Source organism: Psammomys obesus, unplaced genomic scaffold, assembly GCF_907164565.1.
Source record: "Psammomys obesus unplaced genomic scaffold, mPsaObe1.curated_primary_1811, whole genome shotgun sequence".
NCBI lineage: Eukaryota > Metazoa > Chordata > Mammalia > Rodentia > Muridae > Psammomys > Psammomys obesus.
Genome location: NW_026591918.1, coordinates 8,082,955 through 8,110,889, shown reverse-complemented (window position 1 = coordinate 8,110,889; position 27,935 = coordinate 8,082,955). Strand labels below are relative to the sequence as shown.

The window sequence follows — 27,935 nt, the reverse complement described above, 5'->3', positions numbered from 1 at the left end:
CGCTCCTCTCCCAATGGGCTGCACCTGAGATTACTCACGCGGGATTCGGACTTCCTGGTAGCAACATACATGGAGCCCTGACCAAGGGTCTCTCCCCCACCCCCTGTATGCTCGCTCCACCTCTTTCCGCCAAGCAGTGCGCGGCCATGACAGGCGACAGAGAGCAGCCGATACTCTTCGCCCATGCCAGGTGGAGTGACGTAAAAAGTTAACTAGCCCAAACAGTTTGAACGTTTGCAAGGTGGGGTACAGTGAACCCCTCAATCTGGTGCTTGCTTGGCCTTGAAGTGTTGTGCCCCAGAGAGACATATGCTGAGTGGTGAGCATTTCAGGGAGGGAAATTGCTACAGTGAAGACCACGGGACCTACGGAAAAGTTTTGTGCAACTGCTCAGACAATGGAAGTTAATATAAAGCATTTTATCATTACTTTAAATAACCTTATTACTAAATTAAAAAATAAGCCCAGCACGGTGGTGCACGTCTGTAATCCCAGCACTCTGGGAGGCAGAGTCAGGGGAATCTCTAAGTTCGAGACCAGCCTGGTCCACAAAGTGAGCACCACAACAGCCAAGTCTACACAGAGAAATGCTGTCTTGAAAAAAAAAAAAAAAACAAAAAACAACAACAAAATTAAAATAAACTGTATGTGGTGCTGTAGGTTTTATTCTCTAGGAAGTCCAGGTTGGAATACTAAATGGGAATTTAGTATTTTTTTAATAAAGGGAGATGAAGAGCTGGGTGCAATGGTGCTTGTGTTAATCTCAGCATTCTGGGAGACAGAGGTGGGCGGATCTCCAGGAAGCTGCTGCTTGGCTGCTCCTTCGCAAGCTCAGGAGCCCTTCTCAGATTGGTGAACTGATCCGTGCCCTCCCCTGGGGCCTTTCCCCAGGCTGTATTGGAGTGACTGTCCCTCAGGGGTGGAGGAGTTGAAGGAAAATGCATACCCAGAAGGCTCATGCAACAACTTTAAAGTTTTTCCTTATAATTGTTTCAAAATTGTTCAAACTCCTTAGAAAAACATCATTGCACATAATGGGTCTATTCACACTAACCTTGCATTACCCCCTTCCAAATTGTTCTCCCCAGACTGGTTGTAAGAAAGCTGCCAGCAGCTGTCTCTACTTTTTTTTGGCTCAAGTGGCCAGGGAACCCGAGATCTGTATGGTGTGGAAGGCTCTTGCGGCTCTGGGAGCTGATTCCAGAAGTGTGGACAGTGCAGGCGCCATGTGTGGATCTCAGAAGTTTGGAAGCCTGTTAAGGACTCATGTCTACATGAACTAAATTGCATTGTTGGAAACATGGAGACCTCAGATGCATGGCTTTCTCCGGGTCTTGCTTTTTGCCTATGGTGTGGGGTGCATGAACGTGTGCATTCACATGCGTGTAGGCTTAAGACTGAAGTCTTCCTCAATGCTTTTCGTATTACTCACGGAGGCAAAGTCTCTCCATTACATACAGAGCCCTCCATACAGCCCATCTTTGCCTTCCAAATACTCACAGGAGGGGCAGCCAGCCCCACCTGGCATCCCTGTGGGCTCTGGTCCTCACACTTGGGCAGACCCTATGACCTCCCTAGTCCCTGTGACTTCTTGCTGCTGCGCCCCTGCCTTCATCTGCAGTGTCCTTCCCTTGACCTACAAGACTGCCCCGCCCCTTGCTGGCTCTAGACCAGTGGATCCTGACAGCTCTAGACCAGTCACACGTTCCTTATTCATACAAGACTCCAGCAGCACAGAATCCATGGACCAAGATCACAGTGAGAATGCAATCTTAGAAAGGGTCCAGAAGTCCCTGACCTCGTCTTGTTTGCTTTAGAGAAAGCTCCAGCTCTTATTCAGAATACCCTGATTTTAATTTTTCACAAAATTCTAATAAAACCAGTGGCTGAAACTCCCACCTGGGTGTTTATGTGTTATCCTGTGCCTGCATGTGAGGGTAGAGACTGACATCAAATGTTTGTCGTAATTGCTGTCTACCTCATCTACTTCAAAACAACACACACACACACACACACACACACACACACACACACACACACATTTGGTTTTTCAAGATAAGGTTTCTCTGTAGCCTTGGCTGTCCCGGACTCACTTTGTAGACCAAGCTGGCCTCAAACTCAGATCTGCCTGCCTCTGCCTCCCTGAGTGCTGGGATCAAAGGCGTGTACCACCATGCCTGGCTTAAAAAACAAAACAACAAAAACCCCATGAATTTGTGTATGTGGGTACAACACGAGTGGAGGTCAAAGGACTATTGGAGGTCCTGGTTTTTGGTGTGTGCTGTCATGCCTGTAGAGTGGCTCCAGTGCTAGGCCTATTTAGCTTGCACAAAGCCCTGGGTTGACCTGAACTTAAAAAGGAAATGTTGCAGGATTCTAATTGTTAAAGGAAGCCAACTTAGATCTTAGACTGCATTTATCTGCCATGCTAAGCCTCTTCCTGCATACACACCTTTGCCCGTGTGCTGTGGTATGCCTGTGGCCATGGGTGGAAGCCAGAGGTTGATATCAATGTCTTCCTAAATTACTTTTCCATCTTATTTTTTTGAAACGGGGTCTCGCAATGAACCTGGAGCTGTTTATCCTAAATTGGCTAGCCCGTGACCTCCCAGCACTGGGGTACAGAGGCATGCCCTCACACCTGGAGACAACAGCAACAAACCCCACAGAAAACATGTGTGGAGGGTCTGCACTCACGTCAAGCTCGTGCAGCAAGTTCTTAAGCAGAGAGCCCAGTCCCCAACTTGCGTGCCTGTCTTTAGATGAAACAGGTGTGTGGGCTGTTTTTCTTGTGCCTGGATCTGTTCCCTGCCCTTATTTCCCTGAGCAGTACAGGGCTCTCTCCAGGCACAACTCATTTGAAAGTTCCCATTTATACAAATTAAATAAAAACACAATTAGAATTTTGGTAGGTGCTAAAACTTGGTTTTGAAATTTTATTAAAAAAATATATTTGCAAACATATAAAATTTAGGATGAAAAATGCTCATTTTAAAACATGTAATAACTTAATATTTGCAAACATACACAGATGGTATAAAATCCACACCACTAAAAAGGTTAATGAGGTGGCATTGCGCTCATGGAACAAAAGCTTCACGGTGGCGCAGGGCTTCTCGTCTCCACGGAAGAGCCGAGCACCGGGTACAATGAAGTCATGAGAGCCACATGGCCAAAGCAGGAAGAGAAAGACCACTCACAGCACGCACACCAACAACACGTTTCTTAAGGACTCACGGAGAAAAAGGAAACACAACTTTGCATTTTTCCCACTTCAAAGTGATCGATATTGCATTGCAGCGTTTTAAAGAATGTCAAATCTGAATCTGAGTGAAACATTGCACGTCTCTCCTGCTGAAACTTGAAGAAAAAACAAAAACGAAACAAAACAACCCCAAACCAAAACCCTGGAGGATCCTGGAGGCCCCGGAGCTCACGGAGATGCTCTGGTGAGCGGGCTTTACAGTCTGCTCCACGGTGCTCTGCCGAGACCCCAGCATTGCGCGTTCTTGAAAACTGGGCACTGCTGGTTCCAGAATATATCCACTCTGAACACAAGGGAAGAAAGCCAAAGGCGCAAGGACAAAGACACGGTCCATGGTAGGTGTGCCGCAAGGACAGTGCACTTGGGCCATGAGCCCTCAGTTCCCGGCCCTTCTCTTCCCTCTGAGTTACAGGGGGACGCTGGCTCTGCTATGAGCAACTAGGCACCTTCAGTCTCATGTTGCATTATTACTATTACAATGGCAGTTACGGCCTCTACTACCAAAATGAGATGATTTCAGCCGACATTCTTTGGGGGGGGAAGAGAGCAATAAAGCTGCATGGTTTAAAAAGAGTACTTACTAGTGAATTCAATGGCATTTATAATTCCCATAAGATTCAGGCCACACACAGAACCAATGCTCACACATGCAAAATCTGGTCATTGGTATCTAAGTCAAGCCTGGACCAAGGCCTTAATGTGGGTTTGGAATGAAAGGCCACTGTCCAAGATAGCTGTGGAGAGACCGTATGGAGATCACAGGGAATACCAGGAGTACTGATGGTCACTTGACATTCAGGACTGAAGCAGGGCCCGGGAGACGTATACAACCGGGAAGAAGGCAGCCTGAGAGGGACTGGGCGGGTCAGCCTGGGGTGTGCACCCATTCAAAGACATAACATTAACTACAACAAAAAACAGCAGTGTCTCTCACTGGTGACACCCCAAACATGCAGCACTTCCCAGGCCCTTTGGCCCCGGGGTGACAGGGTTGGGTGTGTACACAGATGGACAGACAGAGTGGCCTAAAAATGTGGTCTTCTGGGCTCTGCCAACCAAGGAAGAAGCTTCTCCAATGTCCTTTTCAGTTCAACTAAGGTTCCTGCAAAGACACTGTAAACATGCAAGCTACGCTAGCTGGCAGAGGTTCTGGATAGTGTGCCCAGATGAGGAGTAAGGCAACAGAGCTCACTTGTAGGCCAGGCTCACCCAACTGCAACTATTCAGCTTGGCCCGGCTCTCTGGGGACTCACTCTGTCCTGGCTCCCTAGCAGTCATGATCTGGAACTTCTGACTTCTGAGTTTCAAGGAAATGCTTGGAGTATATAAATTTGGGAGTTGAAACAGGTTTACCCTTTTCAAGTCTCCATCACTTCGGCACTTAGAAGTTCCTATCTACACCAAGGAAGCCTTCCTTCTGTTTTTCATGGTCACTCCTGGGATTCAAGGGTGAAAAAGTAACAGATCTGATTGCAGATGCTTGTTAGGGTACCCATTCTTCACCATCTCTTAATATTACACACACTCAAAAGCATGAGTGAAATTCAAACACCCACTGGAAGAAGAATGCTTTGAATTATCTGTTTACTGATGTCTACCGAGACCACACCAGGGAGTGATCAAACCTACAGGTGTATTCACTTTATGAGAACAGCCCTGGGGCTCCTTGACCACCACCTCTTGCTGTCAGCAACAGCCATCATCTCACTACAACTTTATCTTTCTTAGATGACGCATGGACAATTAATTTTTGGTTGCTAAACTTACACACTATCATGAAACTATCCCTAATCGAGTATGAAAAAGTCTGAGCTTCCCTGAATTCTGCACACTTCACACATAACTGGGTAGACAACCAGAGAAGACAGTCAATGGAGAAGCAGAAATATTGTCCAGGAAGCATGTTGAGATCAGCTCGCGCCAATCCAAGTATTCTTTAGGCTAAAAAACTAAGACCAAAGTAAAATAAGTAATTAATAAGTAATTTTCTAAAATTTCAGCTAGAAAGAAATCGATGAGCCTTTGATTGGGTTCCTGTTAAAGCTTAAGCAACTGTTCAGTGAACTGTTGCATTGGCCAGCATTATTCACAGCGAATCCTTCCGCGAGCTGGTTGAGCCAACTGGGTTTTTACCCACCGTTAAATAGTGCTCAGAAAGGAAGCAGTGCATCTTAGTTGGTTAAATACTACAAAATGACCTGTATCATAGAAACGAAGACACTTTTCAGTCAAAGAATATCTCAAAATTACTATTGCTGAAATAATCAAGTTCTACATTAAAATATTACTAAACACCATTACATGCCATAAAAGAATAAATAGAAGCCATGGCAGATCAATAGCAGCATCACAAAGCATCGACACAGTTCCACACCGCAGCTGGATGAGCTCGCAGCCTAGGAGTATACTGTGAGGTTCTGCGGCTCCCACCTGCTTGACTCCATACTCTACAAGGAAGGGCAGTGTGAGTACAGCTCCCTTTTCTGCATAGCTTTAAAACTGCTCTCAGCACATCTGAGGAATGGAACCAGAATGGCTTTGTCAGATTGGTCCACTGGTCCTTTTGCCAAAGTGTTAAGGAAAACAATCAACAAGAACTTGAACTGTGTTTAGACAGAAAAGGAAATAAGGCTGTGCTTCACACACAAACTTGACACTTAGGCCACTGAGGTTCACCAAAGTGGAGCCTTCTGGTCGGATCTGGATCTGTGTGGCCCCAGCCTCTGCTTCAAAGGGGTGAAGCCTCCTCCCCCGGAGCCCAGTCAGGCCCTATCCAAACAGCCGTGCTTCACTGGAGTTTGCACATGGCAGGACCAGGGACACTTACTGAAACACAAAGAAATCCCAGAAGTTTTAAGGCCCAAGCGGGGTGCTCATAGAAAATATACTTCACTTGAACAAATACCTTCCAAAGAATCAACTTAAAATTCTGATCCTTAAAACTTGAAGCTACTCTGTGGAGCGGACATTCAGTTCAGAGCTTCTAGGGGCAGAAGAGGAGGGAGGGCGTGGGCTCCACTGAGCTCTGCTGCAAGGCTGGTGGCTCCTCCCCAGGCCTGGAAAGCAAGCTGACAATCAGGCTCCTCATTCCACACACTTGCCAACAGCTGATGAAAACACCCACATAACTCAACACAATGGTCGTTTTTGTTGTTTTTGTCAAACAAAGTCTGCTGGTGATGCTTCACAGTGAAACCTCCATCATCACTGACAATGTCTCTAGAAAACATCCTTAAGGAACAAGGCTCTCTCAGGCTCAAACCCAGGCTTCTCAAAGCTCCATGTGCTACCAGATGGTCCATGATGAAGCCCGCTTGTTTCTGAGGTGGACACTCTCTCTACCTTCACGTGGACTTCACTCCAGTCATAGGTTGTGGTTGTCTTTGTTCTTGGTCAGAACCTGCAAGTAAACTTCGTGAAGCGTACTGAGGAAGCTGGAGTCGTTCTGGAAGACATGGAAAGGTGGGAACGCACAGTCAGTCACATCCTCAACTTACTGCCTTGGTAACAGCACAGAAGTGATTGGTGTAAAAAGTTCCCCAAATAACCTCCCCATAAAGACTGTCACAGTGACAGGCAGCGTTTACAGCCACAATCCACCAGGAGGCTATACCTGCAAGAGAAAAGTTGCTCCCAGGCAGGTTTCTGAATCTGCACCAATAATTAGGCCCTTTAAAAAATTAGGATACAAAGTTGAAGACTAAGCTGATAGCCTACATACCTTTATTAGATGTATCAGTGTGTCCTGGAGCTGAGACTTGCTGAGAATAATGGAAGGCTTTTTCTGATTCTCCGGTGTTCCAACAGTGAGGGGAGAGGGGGAGCTTGCTTTCCTCTCTAGGTCTGTGGACCTGGGACCTGTTTGCTGGAACACACTGGGGGACAGCAGGACTGAAGAAACTGCTGTGGTTGTTGCAGTAACCAATGGAGGGCCTGCAATCTGTGAGGAAGCACAGCATAATAGTCACTTTGTACTGCAGTACAGAGCATGCACCAGGTCCGCAGAAAGGACGTCTAACCAGAGCCATGAGGATGATGACAGTAGGGTAAACACTAATTCTTTTATTCTCTCTTCTCTTTCTCTCTCTCTCTCTTTTTTTTTTCAACAGGGTCTCACTATGTAGCCCTTGCTGGCCTGAAACTCACTATGTAGTCTAGACTGGTCCAGAATTCTATCTCCTAAGTGCAGGATTAAAGGGGTGCAGCACCATGCATGGTCTCTTTCGTTTTACAAAATTTGCATATCTGTGAGGTCTATGGAGCAGGTAAAGAAGCCAGGGGACAACCTTGGTGTTGATCTTAACCTTCCACCCTGTTGGAATCTGAGGTTTGGCATTTGAGCCACCTAGCTTGCCCTGTCCCTTATGTATATGTATGGGTGCTTTGCCTGTGTATCATGTGTGTAGCACCCATGGAGGCCAGAAGAGGGCATTGGATCCTCTGGAACTGGAGTGACAGCTCCTTTGTGGGTCTTGGGAACTAAATCTGGATCCTCAAGCAAGAGCTTCAGTGGTGCTCAGTAGCTGCTGAGCTAACTCTCCAGCTTTTTTTTTTTTTTTAAATATGTATTTATTTATTTATTATTTATCCTTATACAATGTTCTGTCTGCATGTGCACCTGCACGGCAGAAGAGGGCACCAGATCTCATATTGTAGATGGTTGTGAGCCACCATGTGGCTGCTGGGAATTGAATTCAGGACCTCTGGAAGAGCAGCCAGTGCCTTTAACCTCTGAGCCATCTCTCCAGCCCCAACTCTCCAGCTTTTTTAGCTTGCTTTTTTGGTATAAAACTGGGCTGATTACCACAACAGAACAAGCTAACCTAAAGCTGACAGAAGGTTAACTTCTGAAAATCCAGGAGAGGGGTACAGGCTCATTTTTTTGTTTGTTTGTTTTCCAAGCCAGGGTTTCTCTATGTAGCCTTGGCTGTCCCAGACTCCCTTTGCAGACCAGGCTGGCCTCAAACTCATGGAGGTCTGGCTGCCTCTGCTTCCCCGAGTTCTGGGATTACAGGTCAGAGGCCCAGCGCCTAGCAGGGGTGCAGGCTCATAAGCAGGTGAGCAAGTGCCATGGGAGAACTGTGTCCACCAAGGTTGGTGTGTGAAGGGAAATGGTGGATATGTGTAAATATGAGTGTGTAAGAAAGGAGTGAAGTTCACAGGCTGAGGAGGCTTTGTCATCAGAAGTGAGGGACTGTGGCAGGACAGTGTTGTCTCCTGGGACCCTTTGCTTTCCCAGGTCAAGAAATATCTCTTACAGAGACCAGGTTGATATATGCCCAGCACCCACCCAGTCATAAATGATACATGACGGTCCACCTGCCCTCTACACAGTCAAGAAGACATTGTTAACAAGGTCTGTAAGCCACAGCACGGAGGGGACCTGGGACAGGTCTGCACTTGAGTGCTAGAGTTTTTCACTAAGGTAAGAGCCCATGCCATACCAGCAGAACCTGAAACTATTCAATGTGCTCTTCAGAAAAAGATGATGTCCCAGGGCTGGGAAAATGGCTAAGTGGGGTATGTGCTTGCTATGTCTGCCTTAGGTTAGTGTGAGACCTAAGTTTGGATCCCCAGGAACATGTAAAAAACATCTGGATGGGTGTGGTGGCTCACATACATACAATCCCAGGGCATAGGAGGTGGAGACAGAAAGTTGGGTAGGCTCAACCCGAGACCTGACTCAATTTATAATGTGGAGAACAACTAAGGAAGACACCTAATGTCTGCTCTGGCCCTTCCCATGGGTACACACGTGTACACACACACTTGGGGCGGGAAGGTGGGGGTGGGGACATCCTTACCGGGATGGCACTGGGTAACACCTTAGGCTGGGCAAATACTTCAGGATCCTGGCTTTGCTGCATAGACTGAAATGTTTAATGGGGAGAAAAGATATAGCAAGCTTCCGTTAGTTACTGGTGGCAGATCTATGTTATCCACAAGTCATGGTTTAGAGGCTGAGAGGGACTTGTTGGCAATACAACCAACAACTCATTTCCACAATGAGAGCTTTGGACAACAGCTCCTGTGGAGTCTCCACATTGTCCTGTCCCCCAAAGGTGTGTGGGAAGAACCTTTCAGGTGACTCTAAGTGTGACAGGAACCAAAGTCAGGGATTGTGCAGAAGGGGCAAATTCTACTAAGTGAGACACATCATCAGCCCTGGAATCTGTGCCTGTCTAGAGGCTGAGGTTGGCCTTAAACTTGCAAGCTTCCTGCCTCAGCCTCTCAAGCAGCTGGGATTGCACATCTGTCCTTTTGAGACTGGGTTCCACTGTGTGGTCCTGGCTGGCCTGGACCTCACAGATATTTGCCAAGTGCTGGGATTAACATTTGTGGCACCAAGTCAGTGGGGCTAGAGGTCTGTGCGATCATGCCTGGCATGGACCATAGCCCCGGCCTATGTTTGTTGCTGAGTGTGTAGAGAACAAACGACTAAAACACTTTTTTCCTGCAGTGCTGAAAGGTGAACTTAGGACCTCACACATGACAGGCAAGTGGCTCTACTCTTAACTACACCCCCAGCTCCAATTTCTTCAAAGGTTCTTCCAATCTGGTTAGTGGCACTTTAAACACTCAGCTTTGTCCTTACTCGGTAGAGAAAGAGAAAGAACTTCCTCTTGTTGTCTTGAGACAAAGGTAGTTCAGGCTGGTCTCTATCCTGAGGCTCTTCTGCCTCACTTTCTTAGCTATAGTATTATAGGTGTGCCCTGTCACAGCCTTTGGGAAGAATTAATACTGCACAGCAAACACAAGGAAACTCGATACAGACCACGGTCTTTCGTTTTGAGACAGGACACCCCTGGCTGGCCTAGAGCTTGCTATGTAGACCAGGCTGGCCCTGAAATCACAGACGGCCTACTGAGACTACTGGCATGTGCCACTGTATCAGGAGAGAGTAAGCCCTTAAAGTTAGCATTGCACAGACCTAAGTGGTCTCTGCCGGGCAGCAGCGAAGAGCGCCGTGCTGTCTTCTAGGGAGGAGCGTGGGGAAGCAGGTGCAGACCCCTGCCCCAGCTTCCAAATAAACTGGTGGGAAAGACCCATTCCCTCTGCAACCAGAAACCCAAAGCAACTTTCTTCCAAATGTTTCTTTTTGTATTTTACCACAGCAAGAGAAAAGTAGCAGGAGCATTTCAGGCCCGTGACACCAACACACAGGGCAGAACCTGCTCACTGGCAGAACTGTCCCTCCTTTTAGGCTGTCAGACCCAAATGCTGAAAGGCAGTTAGCAGTCACAAGCAGCTCGACTCCAGCTGTGGCCAGGCATTACTCCTGTCAACTCAGCTCATTTTCTCATCTGTAAATCTGCTATTTAGGAATTACTTTGATGGACAAAATTTTCCTTTCCCCTCTATACCAATCTACCACAAAGCCTCACCAACTACAGATCTGAAAAAATCTACTTGTCCACACTGCCCAATGCAGGCCCCTATTGCTCAGGCCGAGTGATGGAAGCTTGCTCTGTAATGGATGGCCTGACTCCTGTTTCTGCCAGTTTCAACAAGTCACTCATTCTTCAGAACCTTTCTTTTCTTTTCTTTTCCCCCCTCAGAGCTGAAGACCGAACCCAGGACCTTGTGCTTGCGAGGCAGGTGGTCTACTACTGAGCTAAATCCCCAACCCTCATTCAGAACTTCTCAATGCTTCCCAAAGTCTAAGAACATAACTCAAACTCCCTTATTCATCTTCCAATGCTAACTCCTCTAAGTTTGCTTCCATAGCAAAACTCCTTCCCCACCCCACAAATTCAGTTACAGACCAGACAGACAGCAAATTTAACAGATCATGGAGACAGACAGATACATACATGCACTACTCCTTTGGCAGGGCACGGCTGGTACACAAATAAGACATACACACAAAACTGTCTCGTATCACTTTTATGTTTCATTCTTCCACACCCCCCTGCTCCTGTCATTACCTGGAGGGTTGGAGCAAGCACCATGTTGCTCAGGGAGGCTGAGACTGCTGCTCTTACTGCTGTTGTCTTAGAGGGAGGCTCTATGAAGCTCTCAGGAGTGGCCAGTTGGCCAGCTGCCGAAGAGAAGTTGGGTGCCACTGCACCTTTTCCAAGCGGCTGTGCCTGTATTTGGTCATGCTGTGTGGTCAACCTGAGTTTCTGGAGCAGATCAATGCTTGGGAGGGCTGTGCCAGCTGGGTTCCCCAGGCTCACTGGGGCTCTGAAGGGGCTCTGGCTAGCAATCAGACTGCTGTGGCTTAGCTCAGGGACTGGCTGGTTCAGGAGTGGAGATTTCTGTCTAGGTGTGGTCTTTACTGCTTGCATCATGGTGCTATTTCGAGGTGAGTGGGGGACTTGTGTGGGAGGAGCTTCGGCGGGCAGGGTGGGACTGAGGACGGGGGTCAGGGGGACTGTGTAGCTCGGGGCAGGCTTTTCACCCGACTGTGCAATGGAGGCAGGAGTAATTAGCACCGGGGTGGGCACTTCAGACTGGACTGCATGGTGAGCGGTGGAGTGGACACCCAGGCTTCCAGACTGAGGAGCTCCCCCTGACTGCTCAAAGGGAAATGGGCGGAACGAGCTGGGCTCTTTTTGCAATGCATCTCCCGACAGCTTCTCTACATCTTCTGACTCCACAGCCATAACTGTTGGCTGTTCCTTTGGCAAAGAGGTTCCAAACAACTCTTCTACTGTCAGGTGCTTGTGACCAGATGGAGCAGACTGAAAAACAAAATCAAATGACACCATCAAAGAAGTCTCCGGAAACCACCGCAACCAAAATTGTTTTCCATTACACAGCAATATGCAGAAGCAAGGACAGAGGATGAAAACAAAGCTTGGAGCTACCGAAGATGCAGCAGGGGCTCAGACCAGCTTCTATCAAAGTCCCTCTAGTTCTTTCTAGGAAGGAAATCTGCTCAGTAACAAAATTCTGTATTGCTTCCCAAGTGACAGTTTTAGCGTTTCCTTTGTTTTTCTTGGTGAACGTGGCTAAGGTTAAGGGGCTACAGCACAACACAGCTACCCATGGCTAAGTGCCCATGTTAGTAACATATTGGGAAATGATGCCAGTGAGAGGCACCAATTCTAAGTAACTCACTTTTACTGTTTTTGATAAAAAGTTAGCATTGTACTGCGGGAACCTAAAAAAAAAAAGCAATTTTAACCACTCATTACCAGGCCTTTTCACACCCTCAAATTACAGAATCCTGAAGGAAACAGGAAGACAGTTACACTAAAGACTGGAGTTGAGAAAGCAGCTCAGTGGTAGAACTCTTATCTAGCACAGTCAACTGCATAAAGAAAGTTTTTATTCCTCGTTTCACTGTGGCCTTATATTTAAAGTGTGATTCTGATATTCTGAATCTAGAGTTGTTGTTTTTTTTTTACTTTGAGATAGGGTCTCTCTCTCTCTACACTGTTCTGGCTGTTCTGAAACTATATAGACCACGCTGGCCCCCAAACCCAGAGAGATCCTCCTATATAATGAGGTTACGTCAAAATCTCTTTATAATAAATTCACATGGTTCTATTTCTTCATATTTTTAATTCTGCAGAGCCCAGTACCTAAAAAACAAACAAACAAAAACCCCACAACAACAATAACAAAAAACCCACTAAGGTTCATTTCTTAATTATTAACTGGAAAATTTATGTAACTGTAAACATTAAAAAATTACACAATAACCTGGGCACGGTGGTACATTCATGTAACCTCAGCATTTGCAGAGGCAGGCGGATCGCTGTGAGTTCTAAGCCATCCTGGTCTACAAAGCAAGTCCAGGACAGCCAAGGCTACACAGAGAAGCCATGTCTTGAAAAACCAAAAAGAAAACAAACAAACAACCCCCCATCCAAAATAATAGCAAAAATAATCGTGATAATTGTTTCACAGTTCTACTACCAAGTTACAAGTTACATATATCTCAGACTTTGGGTCCTGGGCTTTCAGCAATCCTGCTTCCAGCTCCCTGATCACTGAATGCCCAATTAAAAAAAAAAATTCTTTACAATAAAACAAAATGGATCAAGATTCTGTGTCAAAAAAGGGAGTAGACCTTAAATGTTGTAGCTTATCTTTATAATCCCAGGATGGGGAGGCTGAGGCAGGAGGACCAGTCTGAATTTAAGGTAAGCCCAGGCAACAAAGTATGTTCTAAACTAGACAACCAACCAACTTCCCTTTCTCTCTCAACCCTAAAACCCACTCACCTAGCTAGGAGCAGAGCACCAGTGTAACATTAGGACTTAGATGGTGGTAGAGAATCTGAAGTTCAAAGTCAGCCTCAGCTGCCTACTGAGTTCCTGGCTGGACGAGACTGTCCCCTAGAAGCCAATCCAATCCAGCCCAACTTAAACAAAACCTACATTAAGGCAAGTTAGTGTGGATCGTAACGGTCACACAGTTACACATACACGCCAACCTTTGGATGTACCTGTTGCAAAAGACAAAGTCTTAGCCCAAGTATAACCTAGTACTGGGGGAAGAGTACCAAGAGAATAAAGTGAATTATGAAAGTGAAATGTATTTTTGTGACTCAGCACTAGATGGCAGTGTTACTAAATAAGTGTTAGAGCGTTTCTGTGTAAGGGACTTTTAATCCCTCTGTGTAGGGATTTGTAATTGTTTTAGACAATCACACAGCTTTGGTAACAGCCAAATCTCAATGCTTTATAATGCCTTGGTTTTAGCTGAGAAAAAGATGCAATTTATTTTATTTTGTGTTTTGAGGCGTCTTGCTATGCAGCCTACACAGCCTTCAAACTTGTGAATTTTCTACTCAGCTTTGCACACTTATGATCCCAGTGCTGAGCAGGTGGAAACAGGGGAATACTGGGGACTTAGCGGCCAGCCTAGCTAGCTGTGGCAAGCCGTGGGCTAACAAGAAACTGCTTATAAACGAGATGGAATAACGTAAAAGAAAGAGGTAGATGGAGTGTTAGAAATGGCCGCTGAGGTGGGCTGTGCCCTCCCCATGTACATACATGTACCTCCATGCACATGTGCACATGTCCCACACTCCTCTAAAGCAGACAAACAGGTAGAGCTGGGCATGGCGGGGCATGCCTGGAATCCCAGGTCCTGGGTGGCAGAGACAGGATGGTCCTAGGTTACAGAGCAAGTCTGAGGCCAGCCTGGGCTATATGAGACACTGCCTCAAAACAAGTGAAAGACAAAGCTGGAGAGGAAAGGTAGACTTATTGGTATACATTATACACATAATTGTAACATAACAATCTTGTTAATGTGTATAACACAAGCTAATAAAGACAAACGCAGGAGCATGCACAGCTCCTTAATTCATAATAGCCAAAAATCTGCTTATAACCCAAACGTCCTTTAATAGGGAAATGTTGCAAAATGGTTAGACTAAGTTATATAGGTTGAGAGTTCCTAATCTAAAAACCCACAATCTAAAATGCTCCAAACCAAAAATCTTTTAAATCCCAATGTGAAGCCACAGATGGAAAATGTACTTCATGTGAGAAGTCCCTAGTTAAACTGAAAACTATTTTGTAATTTTTACCATCAGACCACATCTATATGAAACACACATGAATTTCTGGTTTAGATTTAGGTCCTACTCCAAGATTTCTCACTATACACACACCCACACAATATTGCAAATATTCTAAAGCCTGAGGAAGCCCTCAAAAAAATACTTTTTTCAAGACAGCCCTGACTTAGACCAGGCTGGCCTTGAATTTACAGAAATCTGCCTTCGTCTGTCTTCTAAGTGTGGGGATTGAAGCTGTGCATCACCACAGCCTTGCGGACACCCTCAAATTTAAGACGCTTCCCGTCTCCAGTATTTCAGGTATGGGGCACTCAACGGGAACTGCTCTACCACCCACAAACTGGGATGTTGATCTGTGGTAGAGCACTTGTCCAGCATGCATGGGTTCAAAACCTCTCAGCGTGAGGGAAGGAAGCAAGCTTGACACACACAGCAATTATGCTAAATGAAAGACTCAGAAGACCACACGCTTTCATTCCATTTGCTTAACATTCACATTCTTGATTTGCAAAGAGAGATCAGTGGTTGGCAGGGGTCAAATGGTAAGGGGTAGAGCTGGGCATGGTGGCACATGTCTTTAAGAACTTAGGAGGCAGATTTCTGTGAATTTGGGGCCACTTGGCATACACATCGAGTTTCAGGACAGCCAGGATTATATAGAGAGACCTTGTTTCAAAAAGCCAAAATACAAACAAGAAAAAAAAAAAAAAAAAAAAAAGGAAAAGACGGTAGGAAAAAGGGCATGACTGGGAAGTTGGTGTGGTTAGAAAAGGGAGACACAAAGGATCCTCGTGTGGACTGAGACAGCATCTATTTGAGCATGTAAAGCTACTAATCGAGGACACACATACACATACAAATGAGTACAAGTGAAACTGAGAAACTATAAGCATGATGGCATGTGGCTTGTGTCAACATCCTTGATATAATAGCATAACACACTTTACAAGATGTTATCAATACAAAATAGGGGATGAGGACATAGAATCTTTCCGTATCATGTGTATACGTATATTACCATTATTATTGGGTTAGAATCTGCTTTTGTTAGCCAAGGTGGCCTGGAGAAAGTTATGTAATATAGCAGGTTGGTTTCAAACTCATGACTCTCCTGTCTCAGTCTCTGAAGTGATGGGATTGCAGGTGTGCACTACCACATCTGGCTCTTTCTATACCACTTATCACTCTATATAAATAAATAATAGGGCTAGAGAAATAGCTCAGTGGTTAAGAGCACTGTCTGCTCTTCCAGAGGTCCCGAGTTTAATTCCAGCAACCACATGGTGGCTCACAACCATCTACATCCTCTACTGCCTTCTTAGAGCCCTAATATGCATTAAATAAATAAATAAAATCTTAAAAAGAAAAGAATTCTTTTAAAAAAATATATATAATAGAAAAAGTTTAATGTCTTAATATCTGTTGTTTTATCAGAACACCAATTATAAAGAGAATGAATCAATTTAATAAATATTTACATTGAACAGGGAGAGAAAACTGCTGGTCCTGGGTGGGTGTGGTAGTGTACCCCTTTCATCCCAGCATTTAAAAAGTAGGGACCAGCCTGATCTATAGAACAAGGGCTACACAGTAAGACCCTGACAAATAAGCAAACAAACTACAGGTCCCATTAGCATGAGACAGTGAATAAACAAACAAACCAAACTCTAGTAACTAATTAAAGTCAGTGAGAAAATAAAGCAAGCAGGAGGCAAGAAGGCAGAGAGGTTAGAGAAGGCCCTAATAAAGAGAGGACCTGAGAGACCAGAAGAAGGAAGCAGACACAGTCCTGGGAGAAAAGTACTGCAGACCAAGGCGAAGCTCCAGGCCAAAGTCCTGCAATGACGGGAGTGCAGTGAGCAAGGCAGACAGCAGGAGCTGCTGGGGCAGGGAGAGGGAGGGGCCAGGGTCAGGGTACAGTCCTGTGGGCCAGAGGGAGTGAGACAGGTCACCACTGGAGGGTTGTAAAAGTGGAGGAATGAAAGTTAGGCTGTGCCAGGATCATTTTGCTGGCCTGGCTGAGCACAGAGAAGGCAGTGTCAAGAGCCAAAGCTAGAGGAGCAGAAAGGAAGCTGCTGCATAGTCCAGATAAGAATGTCACGGGCCTGGGAAATGAGCTGGATACATATGTCATGATGTCACACATGTGATCTGACAGACAAGTGAGGAAGCAAACTTGCACAGTGGTTCAAATCCTTAGGAAATGTCACTGTTTTGTTATTCTGACAAAGCTAGGGCTTTAACTGTACGAACCTTATCTTGTAACCCAGAGGGTGTCTCTTCTAGAGTCTCGGTGCTTCCCAGATTGGAGAGCTGAGTGCTTGGCTGTAACCCAGGGCTGGAGATATTTGAGCCGCCCATCTGATTCTTGGAAAAGAATTAAAAGAAAAAGTCTATCATCTGAAGAAGGATGGCTGTCTAAAATCTGGTTCACATTGAAGTTACACGGTAGCTCCACTTGTTACGGCTTTAATCACTCATTTTAAGGAAAAGATAGCATTATTCTACCGGATTTTACCATAGATTTAAGTTACACAGGATGCCTTCCACTGTGGGGAGACACAGATCTCCCTGTATGCCCGCCTCTACAGCTAGGATGCAAAGCATTGCCACCAATGCAAAAGTGCTCCTTTGTCACGGCCCACTAAGGTCATGACCTCTGACCTATGAAAGAAAACAGTGGTTTGTTCTCGCCCTTAGTTTTTGTATGTTCAAAAATTCTAAGTAGAATGGTAACCATGGCAATGGCTTCTGTCACTTGGTATAAAGCCTTGAAGATTTGTGCAAACTAATTTATAGTATCAATAATTAATTTATTTTTTATTGCTGAGTATATAACATTTGTATTATTTTTTACTAAAAAGTTTTTATTTTATGTGTATGAGTGTTTTGCCTGCACGTATGTATGTGCATTATGTGTGTGCCTGGTATGTGAGGAGGTCAGAATAGAGTACTGAATCTTCTGGAGATGGAGCTACAGATATTGTGAGCTGTGGGTACTAGGAACTGAACTAGAGTCTTCTGTAAGAGCAGTGGGGGTTCTTAACTACTGAGACATCTCTTTTCATTCTTAAAACAAACAAACAAACAAACAAACAAACAAACAAACAAAACCCAACCTTATCTGGAAGCTGGAAAGATGGCTCAGCAGTTAAGAGCACTGACTGGTTTTCCAGAGGACTCAAGTTCAATTCCCAGCACCCACATGGCAGCTCACAGCTGCCTGTAACTCCTCTTCCAGGGGATTGTATACCCTCACATAGACATACATACAAACACCAATGCACACAACATAAAAATACACAAATGAGTAAAACCCCTTCTCTGTCTATATGTAGACAGGGTCTCACAATGAACCTGGGCTCACTGCTTCAGCTTAACAGGCTGGCCAGCAAAACCTTAATCCTTTGTTCCCCCCTCTCCATCCCTTTTTCCAGCCATGCTTTTTACATGGGTGATGGGAATCAAACTCTGGTCCTCAACACTGGTACAGCAAGCTTTTTTTTTTTTAATAAACTGAGCCATCTCCTCAGCCCCTATTTCCAGTTTCTGATTATGAACAGCTTCAATAACTTTGTGTAGAATCAAAAGTTTCATTTCACTAGAGCAGATACCTAGCAAAGATAAATCAGGGTACAATGGTATATTTTTCTTTTAAAAAACTTTTTAATTTTTTTGGAACAATCTTGCCATGTATGATCTTGCCTCAGCCTTCCAAGTCCTAAGACTACAGGAGTGAGAGCCACACCTGACTCAGTCCTGGGATTTATTTATTTATTTATTTTTTTGTACATGTAGATGTTGGTTTTGTGTGCAAATATGTGCATGAGGAGGCCAGAGATTGATGCAGGATGTCTTCAGTCACTCCTTGAGGCATGGTATCTCACTAAACCTGCAGCTCATGGTTCTGCTATACTGGATGGCCATCAAATCCCAGAGATCCTTTAGTTACTGTCTCCACAGCCCTGTCCTCAGCCCCCCAATATGGGTGCTGGGAGTCAAGCTCAGATCCTTATGTTTGCATAGTAAGCATTTACTGACTGAGTCATCTCTCCAGTACTCAGTTAAATAATCTGATGTTTACATTTAGATTTATGGGCCAGTTTGAGCTGAATTTGCATAAGATACTACAGTTTGATTAAGGTTCATTTTGTGTGTATATATATGCATATGGATATCCAATCATTTCAATACCATTTAAATTCAAACCTGCAGGTGAAAAGAGTTTTGTTAATAAAAAGAATCCTAGCTGGGTGTGGTGCACTCCTGTAATTCCAGCACTTGGGGAGGCAGGGGCAGGCAGATCTTTGTGAGTTTGAGGCCAGCCTGGTCTACAAACCAAGTCCAGGACAGCCAAGGCTACACAGAGAAACCCTGTCTTGAGAAAACAAAACAAAACAAAGAATCCTTGCTTGGGTTTGTGGCTCACTGGTGGAGCTTGCCTACTATGCCCAAGATCGTGGGTTCAAACACCAGAACTTCAAAATAAACAACCAATGGGAACAAACACAAGAATCCTTACATGATCACTGGATATATGTGCAATTATGACATTTTGGAAACCTAAGTTACATTTGAAATATCTGTTCCAGCTTTCTGAAGTACTCTATGTCAAGACAACAACAAAAATGAACAACAAAACAAACACATTCAAACTTCATTGCAGAGACAGAACAATTTCAACAAAAAAGTAATTTTCTTGATATTATACTGTTCAGAAACATGCTCAACATAGGAACAGGAACTCCAGATATTACACAAATCGATAAAATGCTGCACTTTTCCTATTCAAATGATAATTCTCGTATTATTTCAGAACATCTTTTTGTTTTGTTTGTTTTAAAAGACAGGGTCCTTTCAAACTGGCCTGAAATGCACTATGTAACTAAAGCTGGGCTGGAATGCCTGGTCTTCCTATCTCCACCTCTCAAGAGTTGGTAATATAGGCATGTGCCACTATGCCTAGCATCAGAACACATTTACCCAGTGTCACCATGTGAATTAGGGTGAAACAGTCTGTGAAGGGCTTCACCACACCTTAATCTAACACACTGCTCTTTGAACAGGGTCATCATCCATCACTATGGACCCTACTATAGGGAAAGAAAGGCACTGAATATTAGAGAAACATACTATTGTTCCTAAGTGTATCTTAAAGCAGGAGGTATAATGCTCAGCAATATTCAAAATTGGGAGTTTCCTTAAGGAAAAAATGCAGATCTATCATTTTCCAGAGAGGCTAGGTGATGTGGATTCAGCAGGTCACCTGGCGATCCCTGGCTGAGACTGTGCTCCAATAACCCTTTCACTTGGGGAACAAGGGATGAGTAGGCTTCAGTTCTACTATGACCCACATGGCTCTTGAGTTATTGGACTTTACCATCTGTAAAGAACTCGTGAGATAGGCTTTGTGGCTCTGGGCGCCTTACTATCTATTCTGAAGTATTTCAGGGAGCTTTGTTACTTATATGGGGCCTTTGTTGAAGGTTTATCTTCTCTGTGTTAATGATGGCAGTTAGCCATAAGACTTAGGAGATGCATACAATCACATATAACTTTGTTGGAGGGTAATTTGTATAATATTTGGTAATTTAAGGAGGCTCAGTCATTATTTCATAAACTGGGTATGGTAGCATATATCTGTAATTACAGCACTTGGAGAAGTATAAATTCAAGGTCATCCTTAGCTACATAATAAGTCTGGAGGCTAGTCTAAGTAATTTGAAGTAGTTAATCTTAGGAAAACAATCAAGAGATGTATGACACCTTAGCTCCAAGACTGCACTGTGAAGGTCTATGAAAAAGAACTAGGAGAAATCTAGGTATTAATTATGTAAAGTTCCAGCTAGGCATGGTGGTGTACACCTTTAATTACGGCACTCAGGAGGCAGAGGCAGGCAGAGTTCTCTAAGTTCGAGGCCAGCCTGGTCTACAAAGTAAATTCCAAGCCATCCACAACTACCATAGTTAAACCCTGTCTTAAAAAAAAAAAAAAAGTTTTATTTTATTTAATAAAATCCCACAGGGACTTCACGTCAGATGAATAGCTATTGCCAATGTAAGTGTAGAACTGTAGAAAAGAACACATCATAAAGAAACAGCTAGTAAAACTAACATACACAAACAGTCCATATACAGACAGATTTTTGGAAGAACACATAATGAGGTATTATCAATGATTATTTTTAGCTGGCAGAATTACTGCAGAATCCCTTCCTTTTGTTTACTAATTGTTGAGCATAAAATTTTCTATAGCATTATGCATTGTTTGCCTAGGAACAAGAATGGTACTACATTTTGAGGAAAAATTAAAAATACTGTTCAAAATTCAGGATTATGTCCAGTGACTAAAAACAATGCAAACTGGACTAGCTGTAAAGGTCTGCGTTTTCAGCTATCAAGCTGATAAAAATAAACTATAGGGATTACAGAGAAAATGCTTACAGAGTGTCAAGCTTCAAACAGTCTCTTATAAATACTATGGCAAAATGCTGGATTTGTGCTGGGTGTGGTAGTGTACACCTGTATTTCAGTAGTCAGGAGGCTGAGCCAGGAGGATCATTTGTTTGAGGCCAGCCTGGATTACAGGGTGAGATGCTACAAAAAAGAAAGAAAGAAAGAAAAAAAAAAAAAAAGATGACTGTCTTATATAAAGTGAATAGGGAAGATTTAGAATTGGAATTAAATCCTACTAACTCAGAGGCCTTGCTTATCCTCCCTTCCCTTGGCTGCCAATCTCACAAGTCTACCAAAAAGAAAGAGGGACCATCTGCCGCCTATGTGCTGCTGGGGAGAGCTCTCCAAACACCACGATGTAGGTCCAGAGTCACTTCTAATACCAGATCCATGCAATAAAATAGGCAAACAAGGCAAAAACAACTTTTACTTAAGGAAGCTCTGCTTATTTGTAATTTTTTTTAAAAAAGAAAACTCTATAAACAAAACGTTAAAGATTTAACAAATCTTAAACATTTCATTTGAATCTAACCTTGGACAACATCTTATACATTTCAAAATGTTCTTTACAATAGAAGATGTTCTCTGTAGGATTTGCTTTTGCAGCAATTGAAAACAGAAACCTTATCAGATTGTTAGACTGTTGACTTGACACTAGAGTTTCCAGTGTCTAGGGGTTGAATGGAGCAGGCTTACACCATAAAAAGCCTTAAAAGAAAAAAGCTTTCTTTTTATGGTTTTTGCTTCTCAGCCAGAGAAGCCAAGCCCACTCCTGGCAGCATCTGTCCCACTGAGCAGGATCTAATTTCTTGTCTCATGGGTGCTTTGATCCAATCACCACACAGGGCAGTTACCATCAGTGCCCATGTAAACAGAAAGGCAAGGAGAAATAGCACCGGGTATTATGAGACAGGATCTATGAAAACTAAATTAGCCTTTAGACCGAACCAAACCACAACAAAATAAATAAAACCCCTCAACTTTTATTTTTATTTGATTTTTAAGAATCATGATTTACTATAGATGGCTCCTTTTCTAACATTTAATTTATTAAAAACACATTTTTTAGATTGATTGATGTATTGATTGATTGATTGGTTTTTCCAGACAGGGTTTCTCTATGTAGCCTTGGCTGTCCTCAATTGGCTTTGTAGGCCAGGCTGGCCTTGAACTCAGAGATCTGCCTGCCTCTGCCTCCCTGAGTGCTGGGATTATAGGCGTGCCCCACCGTGCCTGGCTCAGATTTATTTATTTTATGTGAGCATTTTGCCTGAATGTATGGGTGTGCACCATATGGGAAACTGATGGCCATGGAGGTCAGAAGGTCATCAGACACTCTGGCGCTGGGATTACGGACGGTGGTGTGCTACCATGGGGAGCTGGGAACAGAACCTGGGTCCTCTGCGAGAGCAACAAGGGTTCTTGACTGCTGAGTCATCTCTCCAGCCCCTAAGTTCCTTACCCACCCAAAGACTTGTTTACACGTGTATGAGTATTTGGCTGCATGGATGCTTGACACAGTGTGCATTCCTGGAGCCACGGAGGCTAGAAGAGGGCGCTACAGTCCCTGGAGCTAGAGTGACTAACAGTGTAAATCAGCGTATGGACCCTCTGAAAGTGGTAATTGCTGAGGTCTCTCACCAGCCACCAATATCTAATTTCTACAGATACAGCAACTGTTCCTATTTATCGATGAGACACTGAGGAATTTGGTACAACTTGAAACCTTTCATAGGCCCTAAACTATATTTCTGCACTGTAAGGTGAAAATGCTTTTTTTTTTTTTTGGGAGAGAGGGCTTCTCTGTGTAGCCTTAACTGTCCTGCACTTGATCTGTAGAATAGGCTGGCCTCAAACTCACAAAGATCCGTCTGTTTCTGCCTCCAGAGTGCTGGGATCACAGGTGTGTGCGCTAGCACAGGCTGGCAAGAATGCTTTTTTAAGAGAAAACTTTTACCTTCCAGAATACTTTTCTCAAACTCTGTTCCCTGAATTCTTGAGATATTAAAAGGCAGTATGTGAAAAATGCTGCTATGGCGAACCTGACGCAACTGTGAGACCACCGTGTCTGTATCCCATGATGGCCCAGGTCTGCGGGAGGAGAGAGGAGGAGGGCAGGGAAAGGGAGAAAAGCAGATATGCTAACAATATTTAGCATATTTAAATACTTTTGACCAATCTGAATACCTTTTCAGAGACTATTAATAGCCTACCTATAAACTAGTATTAACTGTTCAAAAAATACTCCTAACCTTTTTTTCCTTTTTTGGCATGGCTGGGGGTTAGGGAGAGGCAGTGTCTCATGTGAGTCTTCCTGCATGTCTCCTACTGCTCTTCTAAGGTGCTGAGGTTACAGGCATGAACCACCTTCCTAGAAGAAATATAATTTCTTTAAATGTTTACTATTTTATTTGTTATGCTTGTGTAGGCGTGTACATGATGTGTGGGTTCATATATGCCATGGTAGGGTGTGCTGAAGTCAGAGAACAACTTTCGGAATCTGTCCAGTCCTTCCACTGTGAGTACCAGAGACTGAACTCAGGTTGTCAGACTTGTGTGGCAAGGTATTTTTACCCACTAAAGCATTTTGCTGGTGTTTATTTTTATTTTTCTGAAACAGGGTCCCACTCTGTAGCCCTCAAAGTCCCAGCAATCCTGCCCTAGTCTCCTATGTTGAGGTTATAAGTAGAAGCCTGTAATCACAGCCAGCTCAGAGTCATGATTTTAGACAGTCCCTTTTTTGCACTTTGTTTCTTGAAGACTTGCAAAGAGAAAATGAAATATAAAGCCCCCTGACTCAACAGTGGAAGGTAAGGTAGCAGCTATAACTCTGTGGAGACAAAGTCCAGGAGAAGCCCGAGTCTTTCTCCAGTGAGTATGGGAAATGCTACGACATTTCTCCAGCAGCCAGGTTTGAAACACTGTCAAAAAGTGTCCATTGCTTGCTAGCATGGTTGTGAATGTCTGCAATCCTAGTGCTCAGGAGGCAGGGAAATCAGGAGTTCAAGGCCATCCTGGCCTATAGGAGACCCTGTCTACAAACAGCAAGCAAGCAAGCGAGCGAGTGAACAGGGTACTCTATTACCACAGCAACAAAGAAAACAACAAATTAACATCTACTGTTTGGCAGAGTGAGCAATTTGTAAATACAAGCTGGAAAAATTAACTCATATACCACTTATCATTTTCATTACCATTTAGGAAAAAATTTATCAGTTAACTTATACAATGCAAAACTGAAGAGATACCCAGGTATGGTAGCACATGCCTTTAATTTCAGCACTCCAAGGCAAAGGTAGGTGGATTTCTGTGAGTTCAAGGGCAGCCTGGTTTACAAAGAAGTTCCAGACCAGTCAGGACCACACAGTGAGTGAGACACAGTCTCAAAAAAACCCCTAAAAATAATCAAGATACAAAGCACCTCCAAAACAACCCCCCAAAAAAAGGAAAGAAAAAGAAAACAAAAACAAAAGGAAAGAGCCATGTCTCCAAACAAACAAGAGATAGAAACACTGAATTTTTGAGTAAAAATTTCATATTTGAGTAAAACTCCAAATGAGAAGGTCAATTATAGAACACAAACGTGCCATCTACTACTGCGGTGAACAAATTACCAGACTATTCTTTACAGCCTACATAAATTCTTAAGGCCATCCAGCACGTGAGCATGATGGCAGGGATAAAGAGGAGTTGTGAAGCTCTCTCTGAAACTCCCACTGAGCGCTAACTTCCACCCTCCAAGACCATTTCTTTTACAGTAATTCTATAATGACTGGGAACAGAAAAAGCATTTTAAGTTTTCTTTCTAACCGAGTACTCTAGGAAAGCAGATGAAATCACAGACTTTGTTCTTTTCTAAAGTAATGACTGCTACTGGTACTGGGTAACGCTCCCAGTCTCTAAGACTCCAGCAGGCCTCCTCCCATCTGTCAGTGTTCCCTGGTCAGCGCCCAGAGACTTACCCTCTCATACTCATCCTTGGCTCTGCTCAGCATCTCCAGGATGTCGATGGGCCTCTGGTCGCTGCAGCCATTGGCCTGGCTGGGACTCTGTTTCTCTCGAGCAGCCTGCTGGGATCGCCGTGTCTCCTCTTCTACCACACTGTAGGAGGAGAAACAGGCTCCAGAAAGGCCACTTTACACAACTGGACCCCAGCACTCTTTTGTCCACTTTCCAAGGACAAAGTAAGAGTGCCACGTGACACTCTCCTTGCAACAGACCAAGAGCCTTAGTTTACTTCATTCCATAAATACATGATTTAACCATGTCACCATTTCATTCCCAACAGCAGCCCCTTACCTTTAGAAAGACACAGAATCCCTTTCTGGAGATGGCTCAAGTAGGTATATTAAGAAATCCATTCCATCACCTCCTTTTCTCATGGACCTTTTAGTAATGTCCATGACACAGAAGTATGTCCAGACATAGAAGACTGAACAGCACACTGTGGACTAGCCCTGAAAATGGATGTTGGTGAATTCTCTATATACAGACAAAAGGTTCTGCGCTAAACGTGACCAAACTCAGGGTGGTTATGGGTATGTACCATATTATAAATAATTGGCACTTTCTTTAATTCTTCACTTCAAATTCTATAAGGCAAAAGTCTTAAGAATGCTATTGTCAGAGTTGGGAGCTTTAACTCTTTTCACAGGCTTACATTTTAAAATAGCATTCTTGCTCCTCAACATAAAGGTTTAAAGCAATTGAGCAATTTCAGTAAAATGTTAGGAACTTAAAAGATGAATGGGGACCACATGGGTATTTTATTTCCTGCATAGACGTTAATAATGCAACTAATGAAAAGGTGCATTCAGATTTCAGTCACTAACTACAGTGACTAGGCCCTTCTGATTTTATGGGTACAAGTCTCACCTGGCAACTAAGTTAACTGAGAACTCACAGGCAATAATGAGAGTAAAACAATTCAGTAGCAAAGGCTTATATTGAAGGACACGAGTAACAGGAGTAACATGAGCACAGTAAAATGCCAGGTCATTCAGTGTCAGTTGAACTGCCTGCCCAAGACTCCTAATTAGTGTGTGTGTGCATGGCAACCATGTTCATTGTTTAATGCTAGGTTAAACAACATCACTTTTTTTTTTTTTTTTTTTTTTAAAAAAAGATAGTTCAGTTGGTAAAATACTTGCTTTGCAAGCATAAGGACCTGAGTTAGAGTTCTAGAGCTTACATGAAAAAGATGGGAGATGGCTCAATCAATTTTTTTTTTTTTCTCCCGAGACAGGGTTTCTCTGTGTGACCTTGGCTGTCCTGGAACTCACAGTGATCTACCAGTCTCTGCCTCCCTGAGTGCAGGGATCAAAGGCGTGCGCCACCATACCCAGCTTCAAGAGAGCTGTTCAACTGATAAGGTGCTTGCTGTGGAACACTAGAAGTCGGGTTTGGATCCCCAGCACCCACGTCACAAGCAAGGTGCAGCAGTGGAGACAAGGGGGAGCAGGCCGGGACCCGCTGGCCAGCTAACCTAGATGACCCGGGGAGCTCTGAGGGCAGGCAACTGCAGGTGTGCACGCATGCATGTGCCCTCACATCCACAGACACAAAGACACACACATCGCGGTCCGTGCTTGCAATCCAGTGCTGGCAGAGACAGGTGCGTTCCAGGCCAGGGAGACTTGTCTCATAATAAGTAAATTAAAACAAGTAAATGAAAGAAAATAAAAAAATTACACCCAAAGAATGATACCCAAAATTGTCCTCTGGCCTCCATACACACAAACATATGTGTCCACATGTACACACAGAAAAGATACCAGAATCATTCTGAGTTTTTATTTTTTATTTTTGAGACAGGGTCTTCCTATGTACACTAAAGTGGGTCTCCAGTGATTTCTGCCTAAGCCTCCTGAGTACTGTGATTACAGGCAGGTACAATCATACCCAGCTGCTCTTCACTGTCTTCCCTGACACTACGCCACCCCATCTCCATGGATCTGGACAGCCTAGGCAGGTGCTCTACCATGGAGCAGCGTCCTCAGCCTTCTGCCGCTTTAACAAAACGAGCAGTTTCTCTCTCTAGAATCTTAGCTTTTAAGGAGGTAACTACTCCCACATCAACAAGACATGTAAAACCACAGGCTCCCTGGTAGACTGAGAGAGGCCTGGGCAGGGATACGAAAATCAGATGAGTTATCAGTAGCTTCCTTAGCACTTAGCTGTAGGCCACAGCAGCCTGATTCCAGCACAAGAAAGCATTCTATCATGCAGGCTTTTCTACCTACCTTCTTACTTGCCACACAGCTTGGCTAAGCTGGTGTTCAACCTTTCCCTGACTTGGACCACACTTGTGACTCTGGCTCAAAGACAGTATAATCCCCACCCGCACAACAGGCCATCTCAGTTAGCTAATTGCTGCTGAAACCAAAAGCTGCTGGGTGGTATGGAGGGAACTCAAACAAAGAAGGGTTGACCTTAAGGTCTCTTCCCATTTAATCTTAAAGGGCAATACTCTTTGGGGTTTGAGTAAGAATGGCGACCTGGGCTGAAGAAATGGCTCAGCTGTTAAGGGCATTATTTGCTCTTTCAGAGGACCTGGGTTCAAATCCCAGCACACACACATGCCAACTCACAACCGCCTGCTAATTCTAAGATCTGACACTGTCACATAGACATACATGCAGGCAAAACACCAATGCACATAAAATAAAGGTTAAAAAAAATAGGAATGGCTTTCATAGGCTCATACATTTGAATGCTGGGTCTCCAGTG

At 44.1% G+C, this 27,935-nt stretch overlaps 1 protein-coding gene across 4 annotated transcripts in view; it reads right to left on the bottom strand.

The window, feature by feature from the left end:
* Nucleotides 1-2,917: 2,917 nt before the first annotated feature.
* Nucleotides 2,918-27,935, bottom strand: part of Dcp1a (decapping mRNA 1A) — a 52,256-nt gene continuing 27,238 nt past the window's right edge. Inside the window, exons 5-10 of one of the 4 annotated variants that reach the window (XM_055612226.1) lie at nucleotides 25,169-25,307; nucleotides 17,004-17,117; nucleotides 11,194-11,952; nucleotides 9,070-9,135; nucleotides 6,987-7,205; nucleotides 2,918-6,710 (exon numbers count right to left, since the gene is read on the bottom strand). In XM_055612226.1, coding sequence (XP_055468201.1) covers nucleotides 6,630-6,710; nucleotides 6,987-7,205; nucleotides 9,070-9,135; nucleotides 11,194-11,952; nucleotides 17,004-17,117; nucleotides 25,169-25,307 — 1,378 coding nt within the window. In that variant the 3' untranslated portion in view covers nucleotides 2,918-6,629. The remainder of the gene's footprint in view (nucleotides 6,711-6,986; nucleotides 7,206-9,069; nucleotides 9,136-11,193; nucleotides 11,953-17,003; nucleotides 17,118-25,168; nucleotides 25,308-27,935) is intronic. The other 3 variants (XM_055612227.1, XM_055612228.1, XM_055612229.1) reach the window with 3 other exon arrangements.